This window comes from Oncorhynchus keta, chromosome 12 (genome assembly GCF_023373465.1).
Source record: "Oncorhynchus keta strain PuntledgeMale-10-30-2019 chromosome 12, Oket_V2, whole genome shotgun sequence".
Taxonomy (NCBI): domain Eukaryota; kingdom Metazoa; phylum Chordata; class Actinopteri; order Salmoniformes; family Salmonidae; genus Oncorhynchus; species Oncorhynchus keta.
Window position 1 is genome coordinate 31,268,716 of NC_068432.1, and position 19,253 is coordinate 31,287,968.

Genomic DNA, 19,253 nt, shown 5'->3' on the forward strand with positions numbered 1-19,253 from the left:
TTCTCAAGTGCTTGGTTGCCAGAATCCACTGTGTTTCAAAGATCTGTGTTTTTCTGTGGATTATTTCCCATAACACATTCTGGTCCCGCTGTTCCCATCAATCTGCCTACTGTTGACAAACATGCTGACATTCACAGTAGCCTACATATAAATGGATTAAAGATTCACTTGATTGATTTCACATTTCTCCAGCAGCATTACACAGTGATTATTTAAAGCACAGGGCAAGAGAAAAACAAAAATATTTTGAGGAAATATTGAGAAGCCAAAATGTTTTCTCCTCCACAAAGTCATGCTAAGTCACTTTAGTCCAGCTGTGGTTGAACCCGAATCAGATCTGTCTGGACAATGACATGTCAATTTGTTTTCAAAGGGTATTTTTCTCTGAATGGAAACTCAGACTTCATTTTGACTTTTTGATTTCTTAGTAGCCATACCAGCTCTCAATCAACTCTGTTGATATCCCTATACATGTATACTGTATCACCAAACAACTTCCAAATAAAAAAGGATGTGTCGTATTACCTTTGCATTTTGTTCTGAGTATTTCCAAGAGGCATACGTATCGTCCATGTCAGTGAATGTTTCCTGTGTTCTTCTAGTCTTTCCCTTAACAGAGACTCACTTCACTTCGGCAATGTAGTATTTTGTGTGTGGGCCCACCTCTTGCATACTATTTCAGAGGAGAAATCATCCAAAGCTGATCCCTCCATGTCTTCATGTACAAGTTGAAACACTGCTGACGCCGCAGGTTTGTTTGCCACTGTTACAGGGCTAAGCAGCGGAGTGGAAAACTTGATTTTCTGCTGGGGTAACAATTCCCAGTGCTTTATACCATAAAACTAATTAAAGACGTGAGCTACAAAAATGTATCATCCCTGTTGTGCAGCTTCAAAAACTTCATCACAGCTTCCTATTCCCCTGTCTTTCATTCGATCTTATTTATTTATTGGCAGGCTATGTAGGCTGGGCAGAGAGAGAGGCAGGCAGGCCTCACCGTGTCTGTATAGATGAACCAGGGATGAGAGAACTCCACTCATCTCACCTGGTGGAGTTACCTTGATTGATTCTCCAAACTGTAACATGGCAGAAGTCAAAATATCGTGGAATGCAAATTATTTGTAAAAGTACAGTTTAAAATGCATGTAAGATAAATGGTGCATTTCAAAAGGTTGGGAGGTCAGGGATACGTTGGCAAATAATGAACTCCCCATTCGCCACTGCCATCTGACCAGGAAACTGAGAGTTATTTTGCTTAACGATTGCTACGGTAATTATGCTAAACCGTGCTCATCTGCTTTGAGCCTCTTTATTAGATGAGGAATTTCATTTGCACCAAATAAAAATAATCACATCCACAACATGAACATTCCTGGTGGCTGTTTCTCTGACTGTACTCTTGCAGCTCCCAGCCAGATCATATCAAATCAAATGGTATTTGTCACATGTGCCAAATACAACAGGTGTAGACTTTACCTTCAAATGCTTACTTACAAGCCCTTCCCAATGATGCAGAGTTAAAATAAAATAAAAATAGTAACACAAGATGAATTAAATACACAATGAATGACGCTGTACACGGAGTGTACAAAACATTAGGAACACTTGCTCTTTCCATGACATAGACTGACCAGGTGAAAGCTATGGTCCCTTATTGCTGTTGGGGTTTTCACACTCAACAGTTTCCCGTGTGTATCAAGAATGGTCCACCACCCAAAGGACATCCAGCCAAATTGACACAACTGTGGGAAGCATGGGCCAGCATCCCTGTGCGCTTTCGATACCTTTTAGAGTCCATACCCTGACGAATTGAGGCTGTTCTGAGGGTGAAAGGTGCATCTTGATACACACTGGAAACTGTTGAGCATGAAACACCTAGCAGCATTGCAGTTCTTGACACACTCAAACTGGTGTGCCTGGCACCTGCTACCACACCCCATTTACATTTATTTTATTTTTATTTAACCTTTATTTATCTAGGAAAGTCATTTAAGAAAAAATTATTGTTAACAATGACGGCCTACCTTACAATGACGGCCTACCATTCACCCTCTGAATGGCACACATGAATGTCTCAATTGTTTCAAACCTTACATTTTTTTCTTGAACCTGTCTCCTCCCTTTAGTCTACACTGATTGAAGTGGATTTAACAAACAATAAGGGATCATAGCTGGTCAGTCTATGTCATGGAAAGAGCAGGTGTTCTTAATGTTTTGTATACTCAGTGTATATCGTATGTATCTGTGTTTTTAGTGTTTCTGAGCAGTGATTGAATCGAATATGCCTTTTTTTTTGGAAATACACATCCCAGTTATTTGTGTAATATCTGTCATTTCTCCTGTTTAAATATTACTGCATACCATACGCTGTATTGGCAACATCTGTGTTTGAATTATCAGCTGTAAGGTGTAAGCATACTCTTTGTTTGCCCAGTTTGCCCTCACACAAAGAACTAGAAATCTTAGCCAGCGTCTATCTGTTCTAATCGTCATAGTTATCCCACGATAAAGGCAACCCTGCTTGATCAGCAGTGTCAACTTTGGTGCAAGAACCTGAGTGTTCTCTAAACACTGAATGTCTGACACATGCCGAGTTCAGGCAACAATTCAATCAGTGTGCTATCACGGGGGACACAGGCTTATTGACAAAGAGACAATACGTGGGCAGTTAGCTGGCACTCTGACAGAAACATGGACGCCACAGACCAGAAGGTCTCATTTAGATGATATGATGCCCATGCCACTTTACACATTCTGCCAATAGGCCGAAAGAAAGTGTTGCTGTTTAGAAGCTCATGGATTCTTGAAAGATGGGACAATCTCAACTTTTTTGCTCGTGGACACACGGATGGCTGGCTCTGATTACAGAAAACTCCTCAATTGTAGATATTACATGTTTCACTCACAGGAATAACTGTAGTATTATTTTGGATCTTGCCGTACACTCCAAAAGACTTCCAATGACTCGTAAGTCATATAATAATCATTGAAAAGTCTCTGCAAAAGTATCTATGTTTTTAAGCATTGGGAGTGTTAGGGATTGCACATTCAGAACCTGTCACGTTCGTCGTATACATAATGAGCGGACCAAGGCTCAGCATGAGTAGAGTTCCACATATTTATTAAAGTGAACTTTCAAAAAACAACAAAGAATAAATGAACGTGAAGTTCATAGCACACATAGCACTAAACCAAAATGAAACAATATCCCACAAACGCAGGGGATCACATTAATTGTGATCCCCAATTAGAGGCAACGATCATCAGCTGCCTCCAATTGGGAACCATACTCACACCAACATAGACTAGACTAGAAGACTAGAACATCCCCTAGTCACGCTCTGACCTATTGCACCATAGAGAACCTCAAGGGCTCAGGGCGTGACAGAACCTTGCATAATACTGAAATAAAGACCTGCAACTTTGATCTTACTCTTTGAATTCTGTTGCATCAGGGTGTACTTCCAATAAAATCAAATTATTAACAGTTTACTACCTTAGTGTCATAGGAATACTTGATTTGTTTGTATAATTCAGACCTTAATCAGACACCAGCGGCTGGCTACCTGGGGCTACCCTTGACAAGGGCAAATCAAATCAAATCAAATAGATTTATAAAGCCCTTTTACATCAGCAGATGTCACAATGTGCTTATACAGAAACCGGCAGGCATCACATCACTTTGACAGACAACTGAATTACAGATAAAAAGGAGACCGTTTTACCAAAGAATTATGTTTGTCACAAAAGAGGAGATGTAGTGTCACTCAGTAACCCCAAGTGATGTTTTTAGAGGTAAGCGTAAGGTGGACAGAGAGATAGAGAGGCGGCTCTCCCATGTGCTTGTTGTCCTTCTCGCTTTAACATGAGCTGACACCTTGTGTCTGGAACACACACTATCAAACAAGATGTGTGAGGATCGGCTGTGCTCCCCTATGCATACTAAAATCCTATAGGTCCCACTTCCGAAGCTCAGGAGACAGCCACTTTTTATTTTAAATAGACAGGCTCTTGGTTTGTATGCCTCCTCTTTCATTAAGCAAATACTTTACTAGCGTACAATTGCTTTTTCTACAGAGCACAGTGGGTGTAATCATATTGGCTTTGCAGCTCAAAGCACTCAGCATGTGTCAAAGAGAGTAGAAAAGACTGTAGCTTAACACAATCCAGGAGAAAGGGAACTCTCTTTAACTCTTTCGATCGGTTTGTTTTCATCGATATCAGAACAGTTACACATTTAATGTCACACATGCTTCATGAACTAACCCTGCAATACATATCTCACTTCTTTAACTGAAACAGCTAAAATATCTTGACATTCAGTAACATTGTGAGAGATTCATGAGGAGTTAGACATAATGTGGCCTAGATAGTAAATGTGTCTGTGAGCACGACAACTTAAAAAAATACAGTGAGCGTTGATAGGCTTGTAAAGGATACAAGTGATTGTGTTGTTTGAGAGGTTTTTGATTAGAAACAGACGGGGACCTTGGGAACTGGCAGGAAACCCAGGAACCAGTGGTGTATGAACCATTCCCATTTGGCAAAGGGCAATTTCCTCCCTTAAGGATATGCCCCCTTTTTTCAATTTTCACCTAAAATGACCTAAATCTAAAAGTGATCCCGGCATTATAAATATTGTTGTTTGAAAACAGATATGTTGGGGAACACCTGTTGTGCCGTTTTATTCAAATCCTCATTCCCCAATTCCCTTTATTTGATATGACGCAGCTTCCAGTTGTCTCACTACCTTGGTACTTTTATGACAGCCTTTGTGATAATGTTATCACTGTAGATCATAAAAAAATATGTTGTAGGCTAATACAATTTTCATTACAGTAAATTCAAAGCCTCTTGAGGGGCATCTCATGTATCACCAGTGGTCAACAAACCTCCATTTGGGAACCTGTTGCCAGATGTTACCTACAAGCTAGAAGTATAATGATCTGTGCAACTGATAAGCAATATAGGAACCTGACAACCTTGAGAAAAGTAATAGACTAACTTATTAGTGTAATGAGTCAGAAATGTATTGCACTGTAGCCTATACACAGACTAACTCCAGACTAACATTTTTACCCTGGTGACACTGGAGCCACTAACTTCTTCAGTTGGTGTCACCAGTTCATGATTTTAATGATCCTATAATTGTAATTCACAGTGCTTTATTAAAAAAAATGTTTTAGACTACTGATATGTTATTCAAGAAATACGTTGTTTCATCGAACATGATTAAGCAGGAATCCAAGTTATTTTGAGGTGCAACCTAACCCAGTGATTGTCAATCATTTTGGGGTGACATTTCGGCTGTTGTTGTTATATTTTACTGTTAAAATAGGACTTTTCAACAAAACAAGAATCAATAGAGATAAATCTGCCTACATCTTTATGTGCACTAATGTCATGGGCTAATTTATTTGGTGCTAATTCATCACCTGACAAAGTGGAAACACAAAACTCATTGGCTAGATCGCTAATTCTAAATATAATAACCACTGGTAGTAGCCATGTACTAATCTAACAGTACATTGTATGTCCTAAAAAACTTTGCAGTCGTAGCCTACTACCCAATGAGGCCCATGCACTCGCAAGGGACAATACTCATTTTGCTCGATACGTATCTCAAAGCCATATCAAATATCTTGGTTGTAAAATAGTTGCTTTAGAACAAAACATTTAGAGTAGAAAAATAAAAAGTATACCTACAGAAAGCTGAGAACCTACTCTTTTCAACTATAACAACAAGTATTACACAGGATAGCTGTGTTTTTCCCGCAATTGGATATTGAAATATTATACAATCAGGAAACATTTTTTTATCTCGGAGTGCAGTGAGAGAGGCATTGAGAGTGGCTTTCTCTTCACAGCAGCAGGCACCAGTGAAACAGGCACACCGTCTGGGCAAACACTTTCATTACAGGAATCATGAGGATAATACACTTCACTGTATGACCAAATCATGTTTTAGCCTCCTAAAAAATAGGACGTTTTGAGTAAGGTGACCTTGTATGATGCGATCAATAAAAAATGTAACTTACACAGCCAAGTCAAGGGTCGTAAAATGCAACTAAATGGTCGCAGTTTGGAGCCCTGCCTATACATCAAAATCACATGCTGATATTCACACTTATGCTCCATATCTCCTTATCTACTGAGAATTCTGCACTTATTTATTTTACTTTGTTGATATTGTCTCTATTATCTACTGTAATGGTTAACTTCCCAATTATGAGATATTCAGCAATGGCCTTAACGAACTGCTGCAGTGCCATTATTTGCAGTGCCATTAGTTTGATATTGCAACCTTCGCTGTTGAAACTCTCAGTGCTGTTTCCATGGTGACCACCTCTGCCTCTCAGGCTATTGTGTATAGCTCTCTCCCTGTCTGGCCTGTTAGAATTGTCTCTTCACACTCCCCTGTCTCTCTCTCTCTCTCTCTCTCTCTCTCTCTCTCTCTCTCTCTCTCTCTCTCTCTCTCTCTCTCTCTCTCTCTTTCTCTCCTTTTCTCTCTTTCTCTCTCTCACTCTCTCTCCCACTGACTCTCTTTCTTTCCCCTCTCTCTTATCTCTCTCTCTTCTCGCTCTCAAGGTCATTTAATCAATTACATTTTCCATGAATTAATGATATACTGTACATGGTGTTTGTGAGTTTACCACATATATTCCCTTTCAACAACACAGGAACTATTGATTGGAGTGTTCTATTATGTTTCTATTTTACTACAATTTTATACATATGGTTAATTAAAGAGGCAATTCGCAGATGAAGCAATAACAAATAGTTTTCCCTGCCCATTTTGCCAAAAAGGCTGGAGAAATATAACCACTCTCAAATTCATATACAAAGCTATGGATGCAAGGACTGACCATCCATGATGTCAAACTATAGTTTAAACCATGTTTTGAGGCTACATAGTGTTTCTTTACATTTATGTGTTTACAAGCATTGGAATAAAAAAGGCTTATTTTTAGGCTTCTGATGTCCTATGACAGTTGAACTAATCTCATGAGGTATTAATAATTGATATTCTTCAAGAATCAATGGGTTCGTATCATTCATTTATAAGTTGAAAAATGTACGTAGCAACTGCAGATTGCCCCTTTACGCTAATATGACCAATATTATACAGTCCGTGGTCAATATGTGTGCTGTAAACAGATTTAAGTACCAATGAGCTGAATATTGTTAACATTGTTCTCAAATTTTCACGTCACAGGTGGCTCAGCCTGTAGAGCAGAGGTGTGGGAGTTTCTGCTCTTGTGGAGGCACAGGATCGAATTCTTTACTAAAAAAAAGAGACATATTGTATGTGATCGTGTCTCAATGTAATCAAGTAATGAAATCATCGCTTTTTTCCAATACAATCTCTTTTTGGGCTTAATTGTGATCATTTGCAGTGTGCAAATGACAATATTTATGTTCTGGCCCGCGACCATCCACTCTGACAGAAATTGGCCAACGGTTGAATCTGGTTGCCTACCCTTGTTGTAAAGAGTTCAATCAATGTGTGTCGAAGCTTTGCCATGCATTGATCCAGGCTGTACTTCTTTATGAATATGTTTTTTTTATGTTGTCATTTATTTATCTTGACTTTTTTAATGGTCCAGGAGATATCACTTCTTCATCCCCTTCAGGTCTCATCTCCGAAATGGATAGGTACTCAAAAGTGTGGACATATGATGTAGGGATGTACACTTCATTGACATCTTTGTCTCTTCCTCACAATGCTGTCAATGGTAGGACCATGCTTGGTGACCGATTTTACCAGTTGGGGACTTTTAGAAGTGCTGACAACACTATGCTAGGTCTTCATCTTCTAATCCATGTGACCATTATCTGACCATCATCGCTAGTGATTACAGACTGTGCAGTCAGCTTATAATTACTGCTCAATGACCAGAGGATCACATGACCACTTGGTTAGAGAAGCTCTGGGGATATTAAGGTTTTGCCGCTTCAATTGCTGGCCAATGTCTCTAACCGATCTTTTCTAAAGGCAGAGTGACCATGTGACAACTCATAGTAATAGTTCTAACCTTCTCTCCGGCTTAGACAAATGTATAGGATTTTCATTACTTACATTTTTATTTTGAGATGGCGTAGGCGTGGATCCTGTCTGCTTGCCTTTGAGTTGTTTGTCAGATTTCTCAGCATGACAATCCCATTAATCAGGTCTGATTATAGGAGATTATTTCACCTGAATAATTGCAGTTTTGCTCTAGTAACTCTCTGAAATATCTCACGATTAAATGCATGAATTTAATGACCGTAATGTCATCGGGAATATAAGATGTGTGAAGTCATTATTTCCATAATCTTAAGTGGGCCTGTAAGCAGGTACCTTCCCACCTCCCTTAACATTTCAGTGTTCTTTGTGACTTAGTGACTTGCCTAAGGAGAGCAGAGGCCAATTACATAGAATGCCCCATTAGCTCACTTCATAATTTATACTCTTAACACTGCTTAAAAGGCTTTTGAGGTCTCTCAGAGGGACAAACCCTGGACTAAATGTTAAATTACAGGCTAAATGTTGTCACGTGAAACCTACAGTTTAATTTATGCAATAAATATATTTTTTATTCAACCTTTATTTAACTTGGCAAGTCAGTTAAGAACAAATTCTTATTTACAATGATGGCCTACCCCAGCCAAACCCTAATCCGGACAACGCAGAGCCAACTGTGCGCTGCCTTATTGGACTCCCAATCACAGCCGGTTGTGATACAGCCTGGAATTGAACCAGGGTCTGTAGTGACGCTTCTAGCACTGAGACCGCTGCGCCACAAAGGAGCCCAATAAACAAATGTAAATGTCCTACTGTTGGTTCAGTAAACATAGATGAGTGCATACCTTTACTTTAATGCAAAGACAATGATAAGTGAAACAAAGTACTTAATGTTTGTTGAACAAAAGTGGACTTGTTGAACATGGTTGATTTCTTCATCAGTGTGACATGAGGGTGATATTAGACAGTTACCAGTAGGGACAGGACTAAAAAACTATAATTGAAAGAAACTTAATGCAGAAATCGCTCTTTCATTTCCTGGTTGCTCAAATTCTAATAGTTCGCCTAATTTCAGTTTATGTGACAAAACAAGCATGAATAGTGTTTAGAATTATTGTATGATCTAAACCGCTGTGAAACAGATTTTCCATAATCAAAACTATTGTATTTTCAACAGTTTGGAGCTGGTGTACAAAACTAAAACGAAAAGACGCAAAAACTAAACTTAAGCATGGGAAGAATATAAATAGTGCACATAGACCAGATCTACTACTTCTTAGACTTGCTTTCAATGAGAATGACATATCTATAACTTTCATTTCTATGCGAATTTGATCAGGTCACCCAAAAAGTTATATATTGCAGTTTTAAGTCTTTGGCACGACTTTAGCACACTTTACTTTGTCTTACAGCTGCAACAAAGATGTATTTTTATTTTTATGAAACAGTACACTACTATTAGACATCATAATGCAATGCAAGTTGATAGCTTAGGAGATATATCCCAATGCCTAGTTGGTGTCCTCATAGTGTTTACGGATTCAGTAGAGTAGAGCAGCTCTAACTGTATCAGACACAGCAAAGGCGATGTGCAAGACTGCAGAAATACTGTTCCAACCTGTCACTGTGATTGCCTAATTGGCTTGCCTCTCAAATCAGATGAAGCTGCAGGAGAATTCATTATTGCGCCAGCATGGCACCTCTACAAAGATAATTACTTTGCTAAAAAGTAGACAAATCAGCATAATCTGAAGTATTTTCACTATGTTAAGTCAATAATTGTTTGCTAGCAAAATTGAATCATCGAGGGGTGAGGTAGTGGGCCGAAGCAGAAAAACATGAAGTTGATCAAGCCCCGTCAAGGGAAGAGCTGACATTTTCTATATGACAGTAAAATATTGAATATGATGACTATAACATTTGTTGGCACCTTCAATTCTTGCACATTTTTTCATAAAAATACAATTTTAACACTGTCTGCTCAGGCATATTTGTCGAACTGCTAAACTTGGAACCAATCAGGCAGCCAATGGCCTGCTTCTATCTTAGATGTAAACATAGCCTCACGTGAAAACTTGTGTGTGTGTGATAAAGAGGAACATAATAGCTAGCTCCCAAAGACTGAAATAATACCAGGACAGAAAGAATACCTGTTCATTGAATTCAGCTCAGCATTCAACACCTTAATCCCCTCCAAGCTCATTACCAAGCTCAGGACCCTGGGACTGAACACCTCCCTCTGCAACTGTTTCCTGGATTTTCTGTCGGGCCACCCCCAGACGGTAAGTGTAGGCAGCAACACATCCGCCATACTGATCATCAACACAGGGGCTGCTCAGGGTTGTGTGCTTAGTCCCCTCCTGAACTCCCTGTTCACCCACGACTGCATGGATGCGCTGAACTCCAACACCATCATCAAGTTTGCTGACGACTAATCAGTGAACAGGATTAATCAGCCTATAGGAAGGAGGTCAGAGATCTGGCAGTGTTTTTTTTTCATTTCAATTTTTTACATTTTTTTATTTGAACTTTTATTTAACCAGGTAGTCTAGTTGAGAACAAGTTCTCATTTACAACTGCGACCTGGCAAGATAAAGCAAAGCAGTGCAACACAAACAACAACACAGAGTTACACATGGAATGAACAAGCGTACAGTCAATAACACAATAGAAAAAAAGTCCATATACAGTGTGTGCAAATGGCGTGAGGAGGTAAGGCAATAAATAGGCCATAGTGGCAAAGTAATTATAATTTAGCAAATTAACACTGGAGTGATAGATTTGCAGATGATGATATGTAAGTAGAAATACTGGTGTGCAAAAGAGCAGAAAAGTAAATAAAAACAATATGGGGATGAGGTAGGTAGATTGGATGGGCTATTTACAGATGGGCTATGTACAGCTACAGCTAACTCCTCAGATAGCTGATGTTTAAAGTTAGTGAGGGAAATGTAACTCTCAACTTCAGCGATTTTTGCAATTTGTTCCAGTCATTGGCAGCAGAGAACTGGAAGGAAAGGCGGCCAAAGAGCTTGGCTTTGAGGATGACCAGTGAGATATACCTGCTGGAGCGCGTGCTACGGGTGGGTGTTGTTATGGTGACCAGTGAGCTGAGATAAGGCGGAGCTTTACCTAGCAAAGACTTATAGATGACCTGGAGCCAGGGGTCTAGCGACGAATATGTAGCAAGGGCCAGCCGATGAGAGCATACAGGTTGCAGTGGTGGGTGGTATATGGGGCTTTGGTGACAAAACGGATAGCACTGTGATAGACTGCATACAGTTAGCTGAGTAGAGTGTTGGAGGCTATTTTGTAAATGACATCGCCGAAGTTGAGGATCGGTAGGATGTTCAGCTTTACGAGGTATGTTTGGTGGCGTGAGTGGCGGAGGCTTTGATGTGAAATAGAAAACCGATTCTAGATTTAATTTTGGATTGGAGCTGTTTAATATGAGTCTGGAAGGGGTGTTTACAGTCTAGCCAGACACCTTGGTATTTGTAGTTGTCCACATATTCTAAGTCAGGACCGTCCAGAGTAGTGATGCTAGTCGGGCGGGCGGTTGCGAGCAGCGAACAGTTAAAAAGCATGCATTTAGTTTTACTAGCGTTTAAGAGCAGTTGGAGGCCACGGAAGGAGTGTTGTATGGCATTGAAGCTCGTTTGGAGGTTTGTTAACACAGTGTCCAAAGAAGGGCCAGATGTATACAGAATGGTGTCGTCTGCGTAGAGGAGGATCATGGAATCACCCGCAGCAAGAGCAACATTGTTGATATACACAGAGAAAAGAGTCGGCCCGAGAATTGAACCCTGTGGTACACCCATAGAGACTGTCAGAGGTACGGACAACGGCCCTCCGATTTGACACACTGAACTCTATCTGAGAAGTAGTTGGTGAACCAGGCAAGGCAGTCATTTGAGAAACCAAGGCTGTTGAGTATGCCGATAAGAATACGGTGATTGACAGAGTCGAAAGCCTTGGCCAGGTCAAGGAAGACAGCTGCCCAGTACTGTCTTTTATCGATGGCGGTTATGATATCGTTTAGTACCTTGTGTGTGGCTGAGGTTCACCCGTGACCAGCTCGGAAGCCAGATTGCACATCCGCCATACTGATCATCAACACAGGGGCCGCTCAGGGTTGTGTGCTTAGTCCTGTTTAGATCTGCTTAGATCTGTTTATTAACTTGGCTTTCAAAGGAGAAGGATAAAGGCAGCAGGGTGTTCTGCATGCTATTCCAACTAAATCAATTACATTTTTATTGGCCACATGGTTAGCAGATGTTATTGCGAGTGTAGCAAAATGCTTGTGCTTCTAGTTCCGACAGTGCAGAAATATCTAACAAGTAATCTAACAATTTCACAACATCTACCTAATATACACAAATCTAAGAAAAGGCATGGAATAAGAATATGTACATATAAATATATGGATGAGCAATGATGGAGCAGCATAGGCTAGATGCAATAGATGGTATAATATACAGTGTATACATATGGGATGAGTAATGCAAGATATGTAAACATCATTATTAATGTGGCATTAATAAAGTGACTTGTGATTCATTTGTTAGAGTGGCCAATGATTTCAAGTCTGTATGTAAGCAGCAGCCTCTTTGTGTTAGTGATGGCTGTTCAACAGGCTGATGGCCCTGTTGACAGGGGAATTTCTTATTTGTCAGCATGAAGGAAATGAGTGTGTCCTGCCTTGATGACTGTATTCAATTTATAAATATTGATTTCTGAACTTTTCCTAAGTTAAAACAGTATTAGTAGTATTGTAGTTGTTTAAAAATTAATATGATTATTATTATTTATTTTCTTTGCATTATTCGAGGTCTGACAACACTGCATATTTTTTGTTATTTTGACCAGTTGTCATTTTCTGCAAACAAATGCTCTAAATGACAATATTTTATTTGGAATTTGGAAGAAATATTGTCAGTAGTTTATAAAATAAATCAAAACATTTAATTTTACCCAAACACATACCTATAGATAGTAAAACCAGATAAACTGATCATTTTGCAGATAAACTGATATTTTTTTTCCAGAGCTGTAGGTTCTTCTTTGGATGTGTGTATGATACAAGTCACTGAAAATAGTTAAAGCATTTTAGCTGTCTGAAGAATGAGGTGATACAATTTGTTCTGAGGGCCTTTCATACCTTGAATGCGTTTTGTCAGACTTTTCCTGACTACTTTTCCAGCTATTGCATTGCTGTGGTTTACTGATTGAAGTATTTCAGCCACAAGTGATCTGACCCTGATTCATACATATTTTACATGTAGACTGTCTGGGATGTGTGTATAGAGAAAAGTTGAAGGTGGACTTTCTTGACCAGACAGGTGATGAAAAGGTTTAGACTACATTGTCCTGTTAGTACAGAGGACAATAAACTGTTTATTGACTGTAATACAGACCCACAATATTGAGAGGACCCGATGTGCTTATATAAACTGTGGTTACACTGATTTGTTCACATGTAGAAGGCTTGGGCTGTTGCACAATAGCAACCGAAGCCCATGAAATGCAGTTTATAACATTCCATCATTGGTTACTCTAAAAGTTCTTCATATTGCCATTGGCTACAGCCTCAGCCTATGGAAAAAGTAATTCCAATTTCTACTCATTCCTCAATTACTAATAGGAAAGACCAAATGGTGCAGTTCTATGCAACATTATATCCATACCAACTATATCAATATCAACCATCAGACAGGGCCTGCAACGGCCTATTGAACGTAGCTTGTATGAATTTGTGACTTGAAAAATTGTAAAGGACTTGGGTTGATGCATCTTAACATTAGGAGTTTAAGTCCTAAACTGGATTACATCAAGATCTGGGTGTAAAGAGTGACGCTGGAGAGGAGAAGCAGGTAATGGGGAGTCAAACATTTAATAGGGAACAGACATAGAACAAGACAGGAACATCGTCAGAACAGGGGTAATACGGACATATGACAATCAATCCCGAAGCAGGGAACAGAGCTTGGGAACAGACAGATAAAGGGAAGGTAATGATAAAAGTAATTGAGTCCACATGAGTCCAATGATCGCAGATGCGCGTGACGTGGGGAAGGCAGGTATGCGTACTGATGGTTGCTTGAGTGCGTATTGCTGGGGATCCTGGCCCTCGGGCCCTCGAGCTCCAGGGGGAGGAAGAGCAGGAGCAGGCATGACACTGGGCAAGGTAGATGAATCCGGACATTCTGGTATTGACTAAAAATTAGATCTCTGGAGACATTCTGGACCCTAATATTAGTATTGATGGTTATAATGTGTTCAGAGCTGACAGACAGGGTAGAGACGGTGGATTGGTCATTTTAAAAAAAATAACTGAAAGCATTTGTCTGGGGAAAAATGTATCCATAACTGTCATAGTCATCTACCGTGCTCTCGAGGAGTTAACTAGTTTGATGTCTTCTTGTACTATATAAATCAGAAGTTATTATCCTGGGTGACCTAAATTATGATTGGGAAATGCAGTCTTCAGACAATATAAAAGAGATGTGTAATGGTCTAAACCTAACCCAGATGGTAAGCCTACACGGCCCAACCCTAAAGATCCTTCAAAGTCAACTCGGATTGATCATACTAAAAGAAATACAGCCGAGAAATGTGTTTCCACTGACATCTTCGCCCCAAGACATTAGTGACCACTGCCCAGTTGTTTATGTTAGAGGTGTGAAAATATAAAAATCTAAGCCTCGTGTCTTCACAAAGGGGAACTTTAAAAACGTCATCTTTATTTTAGTATCCTTGATTGTATTTCAGCTATCCATGAACCTGATTTAGATTTGGGCCTTTTTGCAGATGTCTTCAATACTATTGTGGATTATCATGTGACCTTCAAAAAAATGAAGGGTTAAAGGTAGATCGAATGCCTGGTACACTCAGGAATTATCAGAAGTCATTCATAAAAGAGATGATGCTTGGGTCAAGGCCAGGAACACAGGCTTAGGCCCATACTGGTAAGCGTTTAATAAACTGGAGGAATCATTGTGTAAGAAAAATCTGAAAGGCTAAATCTGATTATTATGTAACCACTCTTTCGGATTGTAATGGGAACCAGCTAAATTCTGGAAAATTGTAAAATCCCTGAAGGGTACTACTTCCTACTCTCTGCCACAACAAATTAATTCAGAAACTGGCATCATTACAGAAAAAAATGCCATCATTTATCCATTTAATCACCAGTTTATTTCAGCGGGCTATCTCTTTGAACTAACTTCTAAGCCAATTCACAATGATATTGGACTGGATGCTGATAGGGGACACTTGCTGAATGATCAGAGAAATTATAGTAAAAGGTTTTCTTTTAGGCTATCTACAGAAAAATAAGTCCTGGATGCTTTGTTAGCAATAGACAACAAGAAATCCAAAGGGGCTGACCAATTGGATTCTGGTCTGCTTAAGTGTGCAGCACCCATCATTGTAGTCTCAACAACCTACAGTTTTTGTTTAACATTGTTATCAGAAAATATTCAAAAAGTATGGAAATCAGCTCTTGTGCTGCCACTCCATAAGAGCAGGGATAGTAGTGATCTTAATGATTATCGCCCCACTTCAAGGCTTCCTTGTCTAGCTAAGATGTTTTAATGTAAACCAAGCAGGGTTGAGGCCTGGACATTGCAATATTACAGCAACCACTTTAGTTTTTAATGATCTTGTCAATGGTTTAGACACTAAAATGAAATGTGCTGCTTTGTTAGTGGACCAGTCAAGAGCTTTGATACTGTTGATCATGCTATTTTATTTAATAAGTTGTCCTCGATAGGCCTGAGATCTGAAGCCTATTCATGGTTTATGATTATCTTCTTATGGGCAGGTGGGAAGGTAGTGTCCCACCTGGCCAACATCAGGTGAAATTGCAGAGTGCAAAAAGCTTAACTTCTTGTTAATCCAGCTACTGTGTCAGAATTAAAAAAGGCTTTACGGCAAAAGCACACCATGCGATTATCTGAGGACAGCGCCCCGCATACAAAAGCATAAAGAACATATTTCAACCAGGCGCCACAAAAGTCAGAAATAGCGATATAATAAATGCATTACCTTTGATGATCTTCTTCTGTTGGCACTCGAAAAGGTCCCAGCTACATCACAAATGGTCCTTTTGTTTGATAATGTCCTTCTTTATATTCATAAAAACTCAGTTTAGCTGGCGCGCTTCAGTCAATAATCCACCCAATTCCCCTCCATCAAATCAAATCAAATTAATTTTTATAGCCCTTCTTACATCAGCTGATATCTCAAAGTGCTGTACAGAAACCCAGCCTAAAACCCCAAACAGCAAGCAATGCAGGTGTAGAAGCACGGTGGCTAGGAAAAACGCCCTAGAAAGGCCAGAACCTAGGAAGAAACCTAGAGAGGAACCAGGCTATGAGGGGTGGCCAGTCCTCTTCTGGCTAGGCCGGGTGGAGAGTATAACAGAACATGGCCAAGATGTTCAAATGTTCATAAATGACCAGCATTATCAAATAATACACTGCTCAAAAAAAATAAAGGAAACACTAAGATAACACATCCTAGATCTGAATGAATGAAATATTCTTATTAAATCATTTTTATTAAATAAAAATCACAGAAAAATGATCAATGGAAATCAAATTTATCAACCCATGGAGGTCTGGATTTGGAGTCACACTCAAAATTAAAGTGGAAAACCACACTACAGGCTGATCCAACTTTGATGTAATGTCCTTAAAACAAGTCAAAATGAGGCTCAGTAGTGTGTGTGGCCTCCACGTGCCTGTATGACCTCCCTACAATGCCTGGGCATGCTCCTGATGAGGTGGCAGATGGTCTCCCTAGGGATCTCCTCCCAGACCTGGACTAAAGCATCCGCCAACTCCTGGACAGTCTGTGGTGCAACGTGGCGTTGGTGGATGGAGCGAGACATGATGTCCCAGATGTGCTCAATTGGATTCAGGTCTGGGGAACGGGCGGGCCAGTCCATAGCATCAATGCCTTCCTCTTGCAGGAACTGCTGACACACTCCAGCCACATGAGGACTAGCATTGTCTTGCATTAGGAGGAACCCAGGGCCAACCGCACCAGCATATGGTCTCACAAGGGGTCTGAGGATCTCGTCTCGGTACCTAATGGCAGTCAGGCTACCTCTGGCGAGCACATGGAGGGCTGTGCGGCCCCCCAAAGAAATGCCACCCCACACCATGACTGACCCACCGCCAAACCGGTCATGCTGGAGGATGTTGCAGGCAGCAAAACGTTCTCCACGCCGTCTCCAGACTGTCACGTCTGTCACATGTGCTCAGTGTGAACCTGCTTTCATCAGTGTGAACCTGCTTTCACAGCAAGGGGCAAATTTTACAATCTTGGTGTTCTCTGGCAAATGCCAAACGTCCTGCACGGTGTGGGGCTGTAAGCACAACCCCCACCTGTGGACGTCGGACCCTCATACCACCCTCATGAAATCGGTTTCTGACCATTTGAGCAGACACATGCACATTTGTGGCCTGCTGGAGGTCTTTTTGCAGGGCTCTGGCAGTGCTCCTCCTGCTCCTCCTTGCACAAAAGTGGAGGTAGCGGTCCTGTTGCTGGGTTGTTGCCCTCCTACGGCCTTCTCCACGTCTCCTGATGTACTGGCCTGTCTCCTGGTAGCGCCTCCATGCTCTGGACACTACGCTGACAGACACAGCAAACCTTCTTGCCACAGCTCGCATTGATGTCCCATCCTGGATGAGCTGCACTACCTGAGCCACTTGTGTGGGTTGTAGACTCCGTCTCATGCTACCACTAGAGTGAAAGCACCGCCAGCATTCAAAAGTGACCAAAACATCAGCCAGGAAGCATAAGAACTGAGAAGTGGTCTGTGGTTATCACCTGCAGAACCACTCCTTTATTGGGGGTGTCTTGCTAATTGCCTATAATTTCCACCTGTTGTCAATTCCATTTGCACAACAGCATGTGAAATGTATTGTCAATCAGTGTTGCTTCCTACGTGACAGTTTGATTTCACAGAAGTGTGATTGACTTGGAGTTACATTGTATTGTTTAAAGTGTTCCCTTTATTTTTTTGAGCAGTGTAATAATCACAGTAGTTGTCGAGGGTGAAACAAGTCAGCACCTCAGGAGTAAATGTCAGTTGGCTTTTCATAGCTGATCATAAAGAGTATCTCCGCTCCTGCTGTCTCTAGAGAGTTGAAAACAGCAGGTCTGGGACAGGTAGCACGTCCGGTGAACAGGTTTCATAGCCGCAGGCAGAACAGTTGAAACTGGAGCAGCAGCACGGCCAGGTGGACTGGGGACAGCAAGGAGTCATCATGACAGGTAGTCCTGAGGCATGGTCCTAGGGCTCAGGTCCTCTGAGTGAGAGAACGAAAGAGAGAAAGAGAGAATTAGAGAGAGCATACTTAAATTCACACAGGACACCGGATAAGACAGGAGAAGTACTCCAGATATAACAGACTTACCCTAGCCGCCCGACACATAAACTACTGCAGCATAAATACTGGCGGCTGAGAGGAGGGGTCAGGAGACACTGTGGCCCCATCCGATGATACCCCCAGACAGGGCCAAACAGGCAGGAGATAACCCCACCCACTTTGCCAAAGCACAGCCCCCACACCACTAAGGGATATTTTCAACCACCAACTTACCATCCTGAGACAAGGTTGAGTATAGCCCACAAAGATATTATGTAATATTATCACGTTTTTTGGTTCTCGTCAGGATTCCAGCAGCCGTATTTAACACTAACTGAAGTTTATTTTGTGCTTCATCCTGGTTGCCGGAAAGTAGAGCATTCCAGTAATCTAACCTAGAAGTAACAAAAGCATGGATTCATTTTTCTGTATTTTTGGACAGAAAGTTTCTGATTTTCTCAATGTTACGTAGATGGAAAAAGCTGTCATTGAAACAGTCTTGATATGTTCGTGAAAAGAGAGATCAGGGTCCAGAGTAACGCCGAGGTCCTTCACAGTTTTATTTGAGACGACTGTACAACTATCAAGATTAATTGTCAGATTCAAAAGAAGATGTCTTTGTTTCTTGGTACCTAGAACAAGCATCTCTGTTTTGTCCGAGTTTAAAAGTAGAAAGTTTGCAGCCACCACTTCCTTATGTGGCTTCTAGCGAGAGCAATTTTGGGGCTTTACCATGTTTCATTGAAATGTACAGTGTGTCATCCGCATAGCAGTGAAGTGAAGGTTAACATGCATCTAGGGTATTGCGCAAGGTTAAATTGAGTTCCTCAGTTAGGTGGTTTACTGATTTTTGTCGTCTGACGTCC

The 19,253-nt window shown here is 40.7% G+C and overlaps 1 protein-coding gene across 1 annotated transcript in view; it reads right to left on the bottom strand.

Annotated features, from left to right (window-relative positions):
• Positions 1-2,611: 2,611 nt before the first annotated feature.
• The window catches only part of LOC127906505 (uncharacterized), a 140,650-nt gene continuing 124,008 nt past the window's right edge, over positions 2,612-19,253 (bottom strand). Inside the window, exon 3 of the mRNA XM_052458723.1 lies at positions 2,612-2,619. Coding sequence (XP_052314683.1) covers positions 2,612-2,619 — 8 coding nt within the window. The remainder of the gene's footprint in view (positions 2,620-19,253) is intronic.